Source organism: Apiospora kogelbergensis (genome assembly GCF_038363985.1).
Source record: "Apiospora kogelbergensis strain CBS 113332 chromosome Unknown utg000010l_segment0_segment0, whole genome shotgun sequence".
In the NCBI taxonomy this organism is placed as follows: Eukaryota; Fungi; Ascomycota; class Sordariomycetes; order Amphisphaeriales; family Apiosporaceae; genus Apiospora; species Apiospora kogelbergensis.
The window spans coordinates 461,767-479,597 of NW_027117427.1; the positions used below are offsets into that span (position 1 = coordinate 461,767).

Sequence of the window (17,831 nt, forward strand, 5' to 3'; positions counted from 1 at the left end):
CATGCAGCATCACCCTCTTTATTGGCAGTACTCCTACTGATGGTCGATGCATTGTATGCCAACGCGGTTCAGGGGTGCTGAGGGCTACCAATCATCTCAAGTCCCGCTCTTACATCGTTACATATTTCACGTCTCTGACGACGCGCTGTCGGCTGCCGCTGATGGTGGTGGAGGAGTTGGTACAGGACAGGGAGGACGGCTGCGCTTAGAAACGTTCACAAGCACTCAACGGCTGCGGCTTGGAGTGCCGAGGTTTGGGGCTTTCCTGGCTCACTTGACTGGCTTGGTTGATTGGTGGATACTTAGATGAATGAAAGGACAGGTTGATTTCAATGATGCGACGTTATGTGATCGATGAAACCCATAAGGCCGAGGGGCATGCGGTGGCATGAGGAAGATGGGAGATGAGAATGGAAGAATGGAAGATGTGTATTGAATCAAGGTGGTGGTGGAACGTGAAAACGACATTGAGTAAAGACCTGGGCTCGATAGATCCCCGTCTCCCAATTCAGAGGCCGATGTAGTACACGGAAACATGATAAAGCTGTAGAATTGAGAAGCACTATCTGTTCCTCAGTTGGGTTGCGATCCACCTCTAAAGGCTTTGGCCGCGATTTTATGTCAAGCTAGTCTCGATATCTCCTTTGTTATGGATATTCTCGTGTTTCTTTCGGGGGCCCGTCACGGAAGCCAGACGTAGGTACGAACCAGACGAGCTACATTGAGGCTTTAGGGTACAATGTGCCCATGCTACTATTTGAGTACCTGGGAGAACCAGATGCGTTTCGGCTGCCTGTCGTGACAGGACCGGTCTAGCCCAAAGCAAAGAGCCACAGAAGCATTTCGGCAGTTGCTAAAGGACTACATACACATTGGGAGCGGCGGAATGCTTGTCGTCGACGAAGTCCAGACATGGATCAGGATTCGTGCCAGCTGTGCCAGCCAAAAGCTACCACGAAGAAGACGGCAAGAGTCACCACTCGTGTGAGTCGTATGAGCAGTAGGGCAGTAGCTATGGCACCGCAAGCGGACAGCGAGAACGCCTCACACGTCCATAATGTACATACCGTACTCTCAAGGAAGCTGTAGTAAAGAATTTGACGAGCGTCACCATGGCGACTGCGGAAGCGCACTTCTATCACCACCAGCACTGGAAGCATTCGGTACTCTAGCTATGGCCAGGTCCGTTTTCAGACGTCCGCTGGCAACCAGCATGCCAAAGGCGGCCGGTAAGCAGTACAAACGTTCGGAGAGCCGTTTCTTCAGTACGTACTGTGATACGGCAGGTCATCTACGGTACGCCTGTACGGGACCATAAGTACGCCGGCGTGGGATTTGACGCACCATGGTTAGACCGGCTGCCAAGAAGCAGTTCCTAATCGAGAACCGGTAGCTTCGCAACGTGATCAACCCATAAATGGCAGGTCGGGTACTGTACTGTATTGTGCTGGTCACTTCTGGAGACTGGGCCTCGGTACGAAGCCTGGAATATCGGAGTAGCTTTCGGTAGCATTATCAGGAAATGACGTAAAACGAGTGTGCTTTACCCAGAGGTACGGGAAAGTACGAACCAGAACAGCAGTACGGGGGATTCGGCGTACAGTGACCCCAAGCTACTACGGGACTACATACGAGTACGGCCAGATGCGTTTCGGCTGCCCTCGAACGCTGGGTATGTCGTAAGGACTGAACTAGCCCAAGCAAGAGGAAAAGACCTTTGCCAAATCCATGCGACTGTCGGCTCCCGTTCAACTTCTCTGGCCAAGCGGATGCGGATTCAACCTCAGGCTCTGCGCGACATGCTAGGTCGCTTCTAGCTGCCACGGTAGACGCTGACTGCCAGAAAACCCTGCTATTCCTGGCATGGCAGGTAGAGACGACCCCGACGGTGAGATGGTACGAAGCAGTGAGTAGCACAGGTCGGGCACGGTATAGTCATCTTGAAGCGGCTTGCGTTTTTGCTCGTGGTGGCTCGGTCGCTACAGAGACTACAAAGACTACAGGCTACAGAGACAGCTGTCGTCTCCCAAGTCTAACCTCCGCCAAGGTCATTAGATTCAGATGGACCGCTCCGGACGGCTTCAAGTGTGACGGCCCTCTGACAGTGGTATTCAATCAACTTGATTATGGTAAACACGAAAGCAGGGGAAAAAGTCGACATGTCATCCAGGCGCATCATTGGCAAAATCCAATGTCTATTGGGTGACATGACAATCAAAAGGCGGTCCGCGCACTGGCACGATGCCCAAAGCAGCTACGACCTAAACGACCTACACAGCTCGACTGCTGGCGGGCACAGGCCGAACACCCATTGGCCCGTCGGGTGGGGCTTGGGACCAGCTGACCTCGAATTAGCGCCATGCTCTGCCCATTTTGTTGGACCTTTCCTGCTGTTATAAAGACCACTTGCCCCCCCTTGCGTCCCTTTCTTTAGCGACCCAATCTGTCGGGACACATTCCTCCCTTCGGAATGCCCGAGCAACCGACAATCCCCGACAATCACCGACAATCGAGCAGTAACGTGCATCACCGAGACGTGATGCAGCGGCGTGGTCAATCCACTCCATCCGATGGCTGAAAGTTGCGACACGGGTCATGGAGCGAGGTCATATCGAAAGGACTACATTATCGAACCGATTTCAGTGTGACGAAGTGGTGGCCCATGGTGGACATGTCTGTCGCAACTCTTCCAACCTGCTTTTCACAGGCCTGCGCGTTCCCAGTCCTCATCCTGGCACGGAACCTCGCGCCGATTGCCAGCGCTCGCCGGGCGGCTTGACGAGGATGCTATGGCGAACTGCTGGCCAAGGGTGAGCAGCGATCCAACTCGTGCTCGGTCCGAATAAAGGCGTGTTCGAGCGGTTTGGATTCCCCCTCTTCCTACCGAATGCGGTGCGATTTCCAATAGTGTGTCAGCGCTTATGCTGCGCTAGCAGAGATTGCGCTTATTTGGGAAGATTTGGGAAGTTGTTTCGCAAAATCAAGGACAAGATGTACAACAATCAGTAGGTCTCCAGTGATGTCGGGCTTCCATAGCGGGCTCATATCCGGTCTTGCCCAGGGTGCTTTACCAGGGTGCTTTACCAGTACGGCAGATGTGCTCTAGGAGTGTTGACGAGACGCGGTGCGTCGGGACTTTCGTGACGTAGGTGCGTCGCAGAAGTTCAATTGTATATTTTGCCCACCTACCTGTGTCTTTGCCCGTGATTCGGCGCCTCTGAGAGAACGAGAGGTCTACTCTTCTTGTTCTGCATTCGCTTGTACTGGTGTTCCCAGGGCCAGGCCTCGCTTAGGGGGTCCCTTGGACGCTGGATCCGCCTTGCATGCGTCACCAGGGCGTGCCAGTCACATACCTGAACTAGGAGCGGGGAAGGCCTCCGCATCCTTGGCGTTCATTGGAACACCCGAATGCGCATGAACGTCTCCACATTGTAGCTCCCACATTGGGTGTAGGATCCGATCAGGTGAGCAAAATCCGATGCGGCAGGTCGGCGGCTGGCGATTGGCGATAGTATCCAGGCAAGAGGCTGTGCAGCAGGTGTTGGCCAGTACAATGCCACCTTGTTGCGCCTCAAGATGTGGTGAAGGCAAAGATGCTAAACGAGCTAGGACGGGACAGAGCATGGCCACTGCACCGTTTTCGTGTGGTGCTCACCTTGTCTCGCGCGGGCGTAAACTCGTCTACGTTGAAGATTGTATGCGGAGAACTCAGCTTGGAGGTTCGGTATGACGCCTGGTTTGGCATGACATGGCGCTGCTATTGGTAGGCGGCTCAGGTAGAACTGCGCTTCACGTCTTATAGCTCGTTTCTTGACACAGATGTTCTAGTGCAAGCATGCTCGGCATGCCGAACCGGTAGGGAAACACGTCCTTGGAGCATGGGTCGTTCGGCTCGTGGGACAGCCGCAGAGGTGGTATGTCGCTGAGCAGTTGCTCTGTGTCTTGCATCTGGCTACAGCACGCTCAGGCTCTTTGTCGGCCCAGTTCGTTTCCTATCTTGATTGCATCTTGCGAACGGCGTATCTGCGTCCCTTGTCTGGTCCGAGTGCTCCGACATTGGCTACGCTGGGAGAAAGCCTACAGTTATTAGGCCGCATCGGTAGGCAAGCGCTGGGTAGGCCATAGCAACCTGGCGGCATTCCGGTTGTCTCCTTTGCATGACTCGTGCCGAGTCCTGTTCTCTCCCGACCGTAGGCAGCCAACCAACAGCAGAGGCGGCATGGTTCATTGCGCCAAGCGTAAGCGGGAATGCTGCTATGCCGAGCCTAGCCAGAACAATAGTGGCATTCTGCTGGACGCGAAATTGCGATCCATGTAGCCGGAACCCAATCAGCGGCCTTCACGGTCATGCCTGCATCCGGGGACGGTCAATCGTCGCTGCTGCGGGGTATGGCACTGCACGGGAAGAGAAAACCAACGAAGAGACTTCGAGCGTCACCGCCCCGTACTCGATTGTTCATCGTCCGGGCTGTCATTGTTGTTATTTCGTCACAATGTTGGAGGCAAGAGAATGGAAGTCGCATTAGAGTTACCTGGACTACTCGGGCCGGCTTCTGCTCTGACCGACCCATTTGGGTGTGGAGCGACTGGTCTTACTGCAGGGCTCTCGTATGGGTCGCGACAAGTCTCACTAGCGAGCCATGGCCGGGGTAAATGGAGCACACAGAAGCCCCATCGTACTTGTAGCCACTAGTCAATCAATGCAGGCTCGGATACTCTAGGAAACAAATCGCAAGAAGTCGGCCATGGTGCATTCGTTGGGAAGTAGAAGGAGCCTACGAACATCGGAGCCAGTCTCCGCCATTCTCGGAGCCAGTCTCCGCCATTCCGTCCAGCCAGCCATTTGTCCACTTGCCGTCGCCAGAACAGCCGAGCAAACTGATAGGAGTTATGCGACGTCTTCGTCGGGCGCTGCCAGTAGGCCAAAGCCGACCGCCGGTTGGTATTGGGAGCAATTGCGTGGGTGGGCCAAATGCTAAAGTGGAACTCTTCCGTGGCTCGCAGTCTCCTGCGTTGGTCCTGTTGCATGAATAGCCGGACCATGGTAGTCACTGGCCTTGCGTCCTCCGATCGAATCCTCCGCGTCGTATTATAGGCAATCCCCACTGCCTGCGTCTTGGAGGTACAAACGCCGATAGGGTGCTTCCTGGCCATGCACGACCAGGTACGTTTCCTATGACGGCCGTTCCGTTGTGGCCTCCGTTGTGGCCTCGAAATGGCGGCGGTCGCGCCTCGAGGTTGTAGGGATTGCGGCCGGATACTGTTGGGAGATTCGAGTTACGCAGTCGACGTTGAGCGCATCGTGCGACGGCGGGCATACTCGCTGACTGGCAATGTGACGGTGGAGCAGTCTACTTATGGAAGACGAGTGAGGGGGTATCAGACAATGAGCGTAAAGTAGGTAAGCGTAGTGGCAGCAAGAGGAGATGGGAGGGGAAGTGGAAGGAGAGTGAGAGGGAGAGACCGAGAGGGAGAGAACGAGGGAACAAGAGAGGGGACGAGAGAGACGAGAGAGACGAGGGAACGAGAGAGACGAGGGAACGAGAGAGACGAGGGAACGAGAGAGGGCGAAGGAATGGGCAAGGGCGAAGGAATGGGCGAGAGGGGCGAGCGGAGCAAGAAAGGGAGCGAGAGAGAGCAAGGGAGAAAAATAGGAAAAAGAGAGGGAGGGACAAACATGGCCCAGGAGGCGAAGAGGGACATAGATGCAGGAGTAGATCCTGGAGCCGTGACACTGGCAGAAGGGACCAGAAAACACTCCCCGAGAGGCGCATAGCCAGCTTTGGAGGAGAGTCACTCATGTCGCCGGTTGTGCCGTAGCGGTGGCTGGGATGGCAGTGGACGTCTGTAGAGGAGCCGAAACGCCAGACGGAAGACATGGGCAGAAACCACACACAGCATGTACGTAGGGGCCCACCTTGACAGACCTTAGCCGTCGACACGATTATATAAAGGCGACCTTCTCCAGCGCAGTCAAGGTTTCTTTTCTTCTTTCTTTCCTTGTGCATCCTTTTGGATCACCCCCTTCCCTCCAGTGACTTACTACCTCCTGAGGCATCCTTCCTTTCAGCGACTTATTACCTCCTGGGGCACCCTTCCTTTCAGCGACTTACTACCTCCTGGGGTTGGGTTTTTTTCTTTCTTCTGCCTTTCAGAGTCTGGGGTTGGCTCTGCCTTTCAGCGACTGATTACCTCCTGAGGCACCCTTCCTTTCAGCGACTTATTACCTCCTGGGGCAGCCCTCCCTTCAACGACTTTCCTCTTGGGGTTGGGTTTTTCGTTGGGCTCCGGCAGTCCGAGTCATCTCCTGCCGGATAATCCAACGGGCTCTGCCACCCATCCAGTCGAGCATCTCCTGCGGAGTGGTATCGAGCCTGGCTCTGGCGTCCGCAGTTCGAGTCATCTCCTGCCCGCCTTGGCCACCCGGGTTTTCCTCCTACATTCGAGCATCTCATGTACCGAGGTTTTTCCCTGCACCTGCTAGTGGCAGTGCGGCCAGCGAAGCCGGCCTCTGCGCCTGTACGTGGTGCTGGCTACGAACCTGTTGGCGCGGATCGGACAGTCCCGACCCCGTGAGCAGAGCCAATGCAGAGACGCGAATAGAATAAATGAATATAATGTATTGGTGCATACTTACGTACATACATGGCACTTTGCCCTTTCCCTCGCCGTGCTTCTTGAATGGCAAATCGTCGCCGCCGCCCGTAGTTTTCCATGGCCCTGCGCCCTGATTCCGCGCTCGTGCGGTCACTCGCTCTCGTATTGTAGCACGGACTGCATAGATCCATGTGGTTTGGCAACACGTACTCGTCAAGGCGTACTGCGGTGGACATGCCGCCGCCGGAACCGCTCGTGCTCGTTCGCCAGTGCAATGTCTGCCCGTGTTCATCTGGGGTGGAAACGACTGCGCTCGGCTCTGAGCAGGCCGAAAATTCGTATTGACGCACACCAGAATGGAAGTCCACCAGAATGGACGTTCGCCAGAATGGACGCACCCTAGAACTGGTCCACGACGATGCGAGACCTTGCTGCTTCGCCTCTCCGGGGGTATGAACATCCTCACGCGCTCTTTCCGGTCCTTGGTCACAATGTCGCCCACGCAATTCTGCAGACATCTAGACTGGCTCAGGAACGGGTCGGTCAGTGGCGCGCCGAAACCATCCAGCGTCTAAATCAGCGACCCAGAACCAGCACCGAAAGGGCTGTTCACGCGCGGGGGCGGAAGCGGTACTGGAGCCGCTCGGGTGTGGGAAGCAGTGCTAATCCAGAACCGGATCCCAGCCCCGGTCCATCTCGTTCTGCTGATCTGGCGCTCGACTGAGGACCATAGGATGGAATGCCTCTGAGTCAGAATCTACGCTAGAACATGGTGGTACGTCCTACGCGTAGAGTCCGGACTGACGGCAGCTGCAGATGAGCCGCTTGCTCACGAATAGGCCAAAGATCCGAAATCACACGCTGTCGGCCGCTTTCGGTGCAGGCTCACTTCGACCCTCCGCCACGTCTGCTCCGAGTCGGATGCTGCTAATCGGCTCTTGCACGGCTATGCTTCACAAGTCGTACTATGTCCAGAACGTCGCCTCTGCCCATACGTGTAGGTTATGGATCAGTACTTCCCAATTGGAAAGCCCAACTCCGCGCCTGACAGCCCAGCCACCAAACCGTGCTGGGCTTGCATCCATGCTTGCTGCTTCATTACAGCACCGCACGAATCGGGCCACAGAAATACCAGTTTTGGGGCCAAGGCTCTCAGTGAGTTGCATATTCCATTATCCTTCGCCCACCTTGCTCTCCTTCACCTGTAACTTCCTCTATTCATCCGTCACTTCCATCCACGCCGACATGCTCCCTTCGCAGCGATACGGTGCACAGCGTCCGCGCCACCCACGACAGGGCCGACCATCGGCAGTTCACGCCGCCACGGCGCCCGCGCCTGCACCCGCTCCTGCCCCTGCGCCCAAGACTGTCGCTCCTTCTGCCACGCAGCTCCAGCCTCCGAACCAACAACCACTGTCCTTTCCAGACGTTCCCAACTTCTTCGACGACCAAGAAGGCTACGACTCGGGCCCCTTCAGCTCTCCGCTACCGTAGGTCCCTCCACATCCAATCCGCGCGTTGTACTGAAAACGAAGAACGTCGGGCGACACCCAGGAACTGCTGCACAAGGTGAATGAGCTGCTGGAAAAGTTCAACGCCGTCCAGTCCGAGCTGGCCCTCCACAACGAAAAGTAAGTCTATCCCCGCCCGTACGGCATAGCTCTCTTACTCACGCACGCCCACGCCTCACCAGATTCACGACTTTGTAGGTCTCCACCGCCGTCGCAACGATGCGCTTATCTGACCACAGTGCCCGGACAGCACACAGAAGGTCGAACAGCTGTACGTCACCGTGTGTTCAGTCTGGCGCAGATCGTCAACTGACATCGAATACAGGCTCCTGCAGCAAATCCAAAGGCTCACGGGATGGTTGTCGCAGGCGAAAGCCCTGTTGGAGCGATTCGTCCCCGTGGCCGACGCCGACCCCTTGGGCGACACCTTTTTCGATCAGGTGTAAGGCTTCGCAAGAGGATATTGGATGTCGGTGGATTGGGCCATAGGGAGTCGCTGTGTGCCGGCGTGCCTGTTTCGGGTTCGACGGTCATTCGAAACAGTGGATATCAATCATGGTCGATGTGCTGTCGTCTCTCTTGTAAACGGTCACCTCAACTGGTATTCTTGGTAGTAACTGTCGTCATGCTGCCGTGCCCATGTCGCGAGCTTGTCCCCGCCCCCATTGTGCTCGCTACCATGCTGTGCTGGATTGCAGCTTGTATTGTCGGTCGTCGGTCGTCCGCGTACGTTATGCGGGGGGTTGCCAGTGCGATACGAAGATTCGCCGTTTTCGTGCCTACTCAATTCCGTCGATATGTCGGATAAGAAGTTGATCATGGCATTTGTTGCTGTTTTGAGCTTTGCTTGTAATTGAACCGGTAGTCCGCCCCCACATGGCACAGCCGCGTTTTCCTGTGGCTGACGAGAGCCACCCCCTTAACCTGCTTCTTCCACCTCCAAGCTTCATGCGCTTTTGGCACGTGGGCCGAGCGACAATGACTTCCGTGCAATGGTCACAGTCAAAATAATCAACCATCAATACAGGTAGTAAAGCTTCATTTCCGATATTCTACCAACAATTCTACGGCAGGTCCCCCCATACTACGTAGCACATTCCGTGCTAGCTTGTCGAGATCGTCAAGTGCTGCGTAGTCATGCATATCTCTGCCGTTTGTTCTCAGCATAAAAGACCTGGCTTGCCTCTCGCTTGCCATGACTTCCCTCGCGACTTTCCATCTCGGCCGACTCTGCCAACACCATCAGTGGGCTGATCTGGGGAGCGACAGAGCTCGGCTGCCGTGCGGGCATCGACAACCATGCGCGGGCTGAACGGGTATCGTCGAATAGCGACCATTCAGCCATTCTCACACAGAATTGGCGAAGCCAAGTTATCGTGGCATGATGATGATGCCCTTCCAGTGAACGGTTTGTGTAGTATTCGAGAAGCAGTGCACACAGTTCCTGGATATTGGGATATTGTCTCAATAGCGTCTTTCTATTGCGCCTGTCCTTGCGAACTCCCTTGTGAACTCTCTGAGCGACAAGCCGAATATCCTCAAGTTCGAAATCTGGAGGCTGCGCTCCTTTGTCGAGCAGCAGCTTCGCGAGCGCTGGTCTACCATGGTGCGTGGAAAGAGCATGCGCAATAGGCGTCATGCCCAAACCATCCACCTGCTCAATGTTGATCTGGGAACAGTGGAGTAGACACTCAGCTTCCCATTCGGATCCGTTCCCCATAAGCCAGGCCAGCAACGATGGCCCAGAGCTGTTGTAACCCCTCTGTATATTAGGGTTGGCCCCACGCTGAAGGAGCTTAGTCACGAGCGCGCGGCGTGACTGACGAGCCTGGGTCGTCTGTTCGGGCACCCATACGCCACATGCTACCTCCAAAGGCCGAATTTGCCACTCACGGGTACCGCCATTGGCGTCAGCCTCACGGTCTAGGAGCTCGTCCGCCAGCTCCCAATGCTCTAGCGCGCAAGCCAAGCCTAGAAGACTGGTATCTAGTCCTCGAAAGGAAGTCATATGGTTGACGTCCGCACCTAGCTTGGCGAGCAACGCAATGATCTCCCTGGTCGATGTGCGTGACGCAACGGCATATACTAAAGCGGTATCACCGTTTTCGTCTCTGCTGTTGATAGCTGCACCCATCTGCACAATGCGTTCGATAATATCGGGGTAGGGCAAGGCAGCGGCAAGATGAAGGGCCGTTCGTTGGTCCACGGCTTCTTGGCTTTGGGCTGGGGACGCTCCTAGGCTGAGCAGGCGCTTTGCCGCTTGGTGATGTCCCCTTGCAAGCGCAATAAACAAAGGCGGCGACGAGTGTAGTTTAGTGCCTGCAGCCCCAGTGGTATCGGCTGCATCGACAGAAAGGCCCTGTTGATGTAGGAAGGAGATCACCTCCTGATAGCCTAAAAAAGCAGCGAGGCCCATCAGCGAACAATAGATCGACTGGTGGTTCAAAGCACGAGTTGGCCAGCCTGAACGCACAAACGTCGGGCTGGGGTCTTCAATGTCTGTCTCTTCAAACAAGTCGAACCTTGCGCTGGCTCGTTCAGCCCTCTTGAGGGAGCGAATGATCGCTTCTTCGTCAACCTCGAAGCGGATTGCTGTGACGATCCTCTCACATAGATGTGGGTAATCCTGGACAGCTCGCCTATAGAATAGCGGAACGAGTAACTCGTACAAATCGCGGCAAGTAAGCAACAGCCCGCGTACTGCGTCTTCGTCGCCCTGGCGTGCGATGACGGCGAAAATATCGTGTGGTAATAAGCAGTGATCCATTGTCAGCTTCGTGTGGGCTGGCGAGTGACAACGGAAGATTGCCTGTAAAATTCAAGGGGAAAGATGTCCCAACAACACGGAACAGACTAGAGGAGACAGTGCTCTACTTATACTCGGCAGGTGCCTATGTGGCTTAGACAGCGGAGTCCTGCAGAGCAGGGGATTATGCAGGCCTCATACTCGAGCCAGATTAGTGTACGCATATAATGAGGCCTTTATTAAGGATAGAGGATGTCGTCTAGCCTCGATGAGAATATGCAGCCGGGAAAGGGGCCTTGCCCAGTGTTGTCAACCAACCAAACCAACCACCTAACGACGATTGGTGGGTCGGTGCTATATTCTGAGCCCTCGTGGTTGGTTGGTATATAGGGTGATGTTTTCAATTGCCCGCTGGGTAGATGCCTATCTGATTAAATATAACACCTAACCTTAGGGAAAAGAGTATATCCTACATAACCGGCCTCCTGACAATGAATCTCCTTGTGAACCTCAGGCATACGGTCAGAGTTCAATATGTTCTGATCTACTTCACATAGCCCCGCTGCCACGTCTTTGCATGAAATACTGCCTGCACCCGCGTTACTCCCATGATACTGACAACCATGCAGCCCCCCTAAATCATGTTCTCCAATATCGATATCAGGTGGCCATGGCACATCATCAAGACTGACTTCATTAGCCTCGATACTTGCTGCCGGGTTCCATGAACAAATCTGGCTGTAATTCTGGCCTGAAGGAACACGTTCTTGTTCAAATACCACCCAAGACCTTTTAATCACATGGCTTCGAGAAGGGTCTTCCACCGAATACTTGAAAACGACGAATACAGTATGGTTCCGCTCTGGTTGATGTGGGTAGACCACCACCACCTTTGTTGATGTAACATCAGGGCCTCTTGTAGTGACGACGACTGTGGGCCTAATCGTGACAGCTTCATCCGGAGTTGGAGATATTTGGGATGATGCGGGTGAAATAGGGTATGTCTGTCTTGTCATTGATGTGGTAGATGATAATGTAGATAATGTAGGGATAGAGAGTTGGTGGGAGCACACAGCCATTGCGGAAACTACAGGACCACAGCTCAGGTTAGGTAGGAATTAATGAGATATGCAGCTTATATATAAAAAAACAGCCACCTGTACTGGTCTTTCAGCTCGGTGGGCTTCTCTACCAGCCCTAGAACTCTCCCCGCACGCTCGTCCAATGCGCCCAATACAACGCAAAGCTCCCACGGTGGAACACCATTAGTATTGCCTGTATCGAAGGTTGACTGTTGTGACTGGGACCATTGCATCGAAGCTATTATTGTTCGGTGAAAAACGCGGTTTAAGGGGTCTCGTCAGCCGCAGGAGAAAGCGTCTCTGCTACGTGAGGCGTTGGACTAGTTCAATTGCAAAGCACGGTTCCCTGCAATCCGACCATTACTGCCAGTTCTACTGCGCGTCTGCTCAGCCCAGTCCTGCTGGCAGCTACTGATGTGGTTCCAGAACCCATATTGGCAAGATGGATTTCTGTCCTGCTTCTCTTCGGCGCGTCTTGACGAGGATGAGTTTTTGCGCAGCAGAAGATTGGGCAGTTGGCCCTAAGTAGCGCGGGGTCGCGGACCGGCTCCACGCTGCTTTCTAGGCAACCTGGTCCGCTAATCGTGCTAGTGCGCCATAGCTACTCTTTTGACGCTGCGGTCCAACGAAGAATTCAGGACCAGAAACAGCCCGTGAAACTCTTCGAGCTGGTGCAGCAAAAAAGAGTAAAGTAGAGTATACCAGTGTATGATTCTGGTCCCATTGCGAATGCATCGAAACGGTCCAGTCGGAGACTACGGTCGGGCGAATCAAAACAGCTGGTTCCGCCTCCACGTCGCCAGGCTCCTGCATTCGTCGCGGCAGTCGTCTCACATGATTGTCCACTAATAACACCAATCCTGGCGCCGAGCCTCTGTGTGCTCCTCATGTCTGCACTGGTTTCCGCGTATCGTAGAATCTAAAGCTTCCCACCGCTCCGCATGTGCCGTTCTCCACCTATCCAAAACGGCAACAGTACCTCGACTATTCTTAGTCAGCCATCTGGTTCCGCTAAGTAGCATCCGGGAATGCCTTCCTCTGTGTTGAAACCTGGTTGCTCATGTCGTACATATTGGAAGCTATTGTACGGGTAATAGAGGTTGGTCTCCAATTCTTCCATGGTGTACCGGGGCAAGGACCGAATCCTCTCGTTTCTGACACAGATTCAACGTCCCCTGTTGGTGTCCCATCCTGGTAGGCATGGGCCGTCTTAGCGGCAGCCACCTACAATACCGCACAGCACCTATCGGCGTCTTCTTGGAAACTGCTTAGGCTGGCGATGGCTAGATTCTAGTTCATCGGAAGCTTCGAAGTGGCCCCTATCTCCCTTCACTATGCCCAATTTGAGCACATAGCGCATATAGGACCCACTAACCTTGGGACTGCGCGCAGTTTATGGAACATAACGACAAGTCCGGTTGCAGCGCTCCTCGATGTAGTCGTAACATACACATATATATTCATGATGCCGTTAGTCTACATGCGCTTAACAATTTCCGACACCCCAAATCTTCAACATCATAGCATTGCAACAACATGGATGGAAATCGCCACCGCAAGCGACCAGTATGCCTTCCACTGCAGACCGCTAAGCTGAGCCGGCAAAGCACACGCGGTAAGGTCCGAGACCAATACATAGCTGTGCCTGCCGGCTCTTTCCCAAATTCTCATCAACATCCGCGATTAGTGGAGCACGACCAGTCTATCGCTTTTAGCAAAGAGACCTCGACGGAGCCACCGTTGGATGACACTGACGTGGTCAGTGATTGGCTTTCGTCTATTTCACCTATAAACTTCCAACCAATAGATGGCCACGCAAAAACAAGTGCCATGAAGGGTATTAAAAAGAGGGATGTTGTCTCGAACATGGCCGCTTCGGCCTCTCAAGAGAACGACAGCTCGCCATAGACACTTATTGTGCGTTTAGACATTTGGAGCAAGAAGGATCTGATAAGAGGGCTGTGACATCGTTCGGTCTGGAGAAATTGATAAAATACCTATCACATAGGATTCCACCATGTGAGGTGATGAATGACGTCCAAGAATACATCGCCACTGCATCGCCACTGCCATGATAGTACATTATAAGAAAGGGTCATTGGCCCAATGAAACAATCTTCTTCCGTAACCCGCCTCGCCTTGTTTATTAGTAGGCTCCAAAATACGGCCACAGTCTATTCAGAAAATACCGCACTAGACATCATTGAACCCATTCTACTAGACCCTGAAAGCCGTACCGGAGCCTTCCTATCATTATTGTACGACATTCATCTAGCACTTCACTAGTTATTCCACTCTGCTACTCTCCTCTGCCTCCCACTGCGCATTGGCCTTTTCGATCTTCTCGTTGCATTTCTGCACAGTCGTTGACAGCCCGTCGATATGATACCGCAGTACGGCTAGCAGCGGAGTGACCTCTCTGCTCAGCCCTCGGAAGTACAATGCCTCTTGCCGTAGTCTCCCGTTTTCTCGTGATAGCTCCACCAAGCGGTCATGTTCGGTGGTAGGTGTCTTCAAGCTCTGCAGGTGGTCGGGGTGCATGTCGAAGGCCGTTGTCATGCCCCCAAGTCTGTGGATCTCAATGTCGACTAGGGTCGGGGAGTATGGAGGTTTCTGTGACTGGTGCTTGCCGAATCTTTCCACCATTTCTCTGAGGGTTGGAAAAAGAACGCAATCAATACAATGTCGAACAAGTGAGGCAGTACGGTCCAGGATTCATCAGAGCTGGAATGATCTAACTTTCCCACATTATATACAATTGTGTCTTGTTGGAGTATTGATACATAGTTGGAGAGTACCAGTTTTGAGCATCTGCTGCCGGAGCCAGCTCAGGACCGAGAATCCTCCAAGGGATACCTTTGGATAAGGTGTCGCTTTTCTTCGAACCAGCCTCCGCGGTATCAAGTTTGGATGAGGAAGTATCATATATTGGTACGCTAGACATCACTAGCCGCGACCCCGCGCCATTACTACCCTCATCAAGATGGGCAGAACAGAAGCTGGGCGATAAATTCATCTCACCAACGTGGGTTCTGGACCCGGATCAGCAGCTGCCCCCAAGAGGTTCGCCAAACTCGAGCTCTTCATGCTACATATCAACATCTCATACTGGAAGCATCAGTCACTTTCCGTTTCTTTCTCTTTTAGTATTCTAGCCGCTTACATCAAATACGTGAAGTGATGATGCGCTCCGGAACTGTAATTCTGCCTCAGACAAGGCGGACCTTAATTTGCTCCTAGGCCAGGACCAGGGGCTTGTCAAATACGAGTGCCTATAAGTCCCCTGTGGCATATTGTAGTTCCGAAAAAGGATCCAATGGTTTAACACTGATCTATGAGTTGTCCGTGCGGAAGAAGGGGGACAGGTATGATTAGGGACTTGTCCATGTTTGCGGTTCGCTTTCTTCATATTCCTGGCTTAATTGGCGGTTGGTATTTTGTCCTAGTTGGCAATGGGATAACAACAGCGCTACGGTATGTGTTTTCACTCAAGGACAATGGATATCCAGCCTCTTGCGGCGCGACAGATGGGAAGTAGGATGTGTTTGCGGACGGCAACGAAGGCTCAATAACAACATGGGTGCTAATTCCTCGATGGGTGCTGGTCAGTGGCACAGCCACATTTGTCCATGTGGCTAGTATGCTTAGCCACCCCCTTAGACTCGGTGTAAATGCCTGAATGAATTAGCTGCCTGTTCATTCTTCACTCAGAGAATGAATGTTGCTTTTTTCGAGCTTAGGCCTTGGAACACGTTCTGCTTGTGAAGCTTTCTCGGCTTTTACATGATTAACTGCTGTCCAATCTATCAGCTCTAGGTTGCGGACAGTAGGACTGGGTGAGATGTACAGTCAATGAAGGCTTGATGGTTCAGCTAAAGACCCCTCGTTACGATCGACTAGGAGCTTATGGGTCGCTTTGATTGATCCTGTCGAAGACTTATCCGATCAGTATGGGTTTGGTTACCGATTGCCTTATCCTATTTTATTCCCCAAGCTAATATTTCTGCCTGGTGCAACCCCGAAGTTAGTCCTATCCCACTGATCAGGTTGTATACCGAATCCCTCCTTTCAGCCGTACCACCTAAAAACGGTGGAAGCTACCAGCCTTGCCGTCCTAGATCTTGACCCCTATGCCCGGATTCTCTAGCATCTCGACGATCTGATCTGTTGCGATCTCGAGTGCCTTTCCACTCATGTAGTCAAACCCGCTGAACATTCGTGTGTGCTCGTCCCAAAAGATCTGAACAGGGAATCCCTCTCCGGCTGGTCGCACCGCAAGGGAGAGGCATGGCAGACCAGCCAGTACATAGCACCCAAAGTCCTCTCCATCCCACGAATCACCAGGCGCACCAGTCCATAAAGCCTTGCGGCGACACCACCTGATGCGCTGTTTATCATGCCCGAGATCAAGGACGGCCGAATCGAGGCGCACATATACGCCATGCCAGGAGTTCCTAGTGCGCCAGCGCTTCACGCGTTTCTCATGGATCACATCGTCGGGCTGTCCTGCCTTCCGCTTCTGGCAAAGGGGTAAAGTCACTGACCCAAGCACCGGTGGCAAGGCTTTATCCTCAGTCACTGGCGTGGCAGGGTATGCAGTGGACTCTGCTTGCGATTTGGGTGATGTTGATGCATTCGGTATTGGTGCAGCTCCTCCTGTGTCTGATGTTGAATACGAAGAGTCCGCTATGCTGTTCAATTCGCCAGAGGGTATGGTTGCATGGCCAAACCAAAGCTCTTTGTCGAGCAGATCTGGGTTGGTGTCGATGAATGCGAGAACCTCGTCCAAAAGCGGCATCTCCATGGAACAATATTCAAGAGTCGGTAGCGATGATAGATCGACAGCTGTCGACTTGTCGAGAGGTAACCATGCTCGTTCATTGCCGCCGTAACCTAGACTTGCTACCGATAGCTCCTCAGGCTCGAAAGAATCGAATTCAGGGAACAAGAATGTCTCGAGAAGGCCATGCGGCCAGAAACTGCTTCGTAGGTTCGCGGCCAGTATGGCCTGGTTGGTTGAGAGAGAGTTTATCGCCGCAAGCCAATTTTCGGTGTCATCGAAGCTGACTACGGGATATGTTTCTGTGGACATCGTGTGGACGTTTTTGGGAGGGGACTGGGAAGAAAAGTTGGAAGTTCGAAGACGGAGACTTGGAAATCGCCAGGCATTTATACTCGCTCACCACGGCCTTGTCGTCTCAGACTGCTGTGGCAGTGCATTGCCCAGAAGCCTGACTCTCCCTCTTCTCTGCATTCCTATCTACGACTCTATCAGCTGACAGCTACGTCAGACAGACTCCATTAGGTACCGTATCGTCAGCCTCGGGTCTAAATGGGTACCGCTGCGGGTGACCAGACCAGTGTCGTTTACTCGACTGAGTCCTCGCTAGACGGCCTTGGCTGTGGGTGACTAGGTCAGTGCGATCCGCCTCTTGCGAGGTCGAGACATGAGGTGAGATGAGGTGTGTCTTAGGTCTCTACATGCCAGGTAGGGGGTAGCTCTGGCCTGCCTCTGGCTAGTGAGGGAAGGAAACCGTGAATAAGCATCGGTTCGCTGCGCAACATACGAACTAGCAACCTTTAGTGAACTCGTGACGTCCAAATTGGTGGTGACAGGTCTCCGTGCCTACACGCCTGCTATCAGGGAACGAGGCCCTTTGACTAACAATGCCGTAAAAGGCCTTTAGCGGCTGTGTATAGATGATATCCGCGAATGACGTAACCAGGAGTACGTTTCATAGCCTCCTCGTCAGCCGAATCTTGGGAGGATCATTGCCCTTGGTCAATTGTTCCTACCATAAGACGATTACAAGCGGCGGCCTCCCTTACAGGGGCTCGTCTCTTCGCCCTTTCATATTACCTGGCAACTAAGCCTCGCTGGTATAAATCTCAGCT

General features: G+C 53.5%; 3 protein-coding genes across 3 annotated transcripts; all 3 read right to left on the reverse strand.

Annotated features, from left to right (window-relative positions):
• Nucleotides 1-9,904: 9,904 nt before the first annotated feature.
• PG998_014280 (uncharacterized protein) lies at nt 9,905-10,875 on the reverse strand (the record flags this gene model as incomplete). Its single annotated transcript, XM_066881096.1, has 2 exons — nt 9,905-9,945; nt 10,002-10,875. 2 exons carry the CDS (start codon nt 10,873-10,875, stop codon nt 9,905-9,907), a joined length of 915 nt encoding a protein of 304 aa, XP_066723948.1.
• Nucleotides 10,876-14,222: 3,347 nt separating this feature from the next.
• PG998_014281 (uncharacterized protein) lies at nt 14,223-14,477 on the reverse strand (the record flags this gene model as incomplete). The annotated part of the gene is made up of 1 exon (XM_066881097.1): nt 14,223-14,477. The coding sequence occupies one exon, from the start codon at nt 14,475-14,477 to the stop codon at nt 14,223-14,225; it is 255 nt and encodes an 84-aa protein (XP_066723949.1).
• Nucleotides 14,478-15,960: 1,483 nt separating this feature from the next.
• PG998_014282 (uncharacterized protein) lies at nt 15,961-17,028 on the reverse strand (the record flags this gene model as incomplete). The annotated part of the gene is made up of 2 exons (XM_066881098.1): nt 15,961-15,966; nt 16,369-17,028. 2 exons carry the CDS (start codon nt 17,026-17,028, stop codon nt 15,961-15,963), a joined length of 666 nt encoding a protein of 221 aa, XP_066723950.1.
• Between the last annotated feature and the right edge of the window lie 803 nt (nt 17,029-17,831).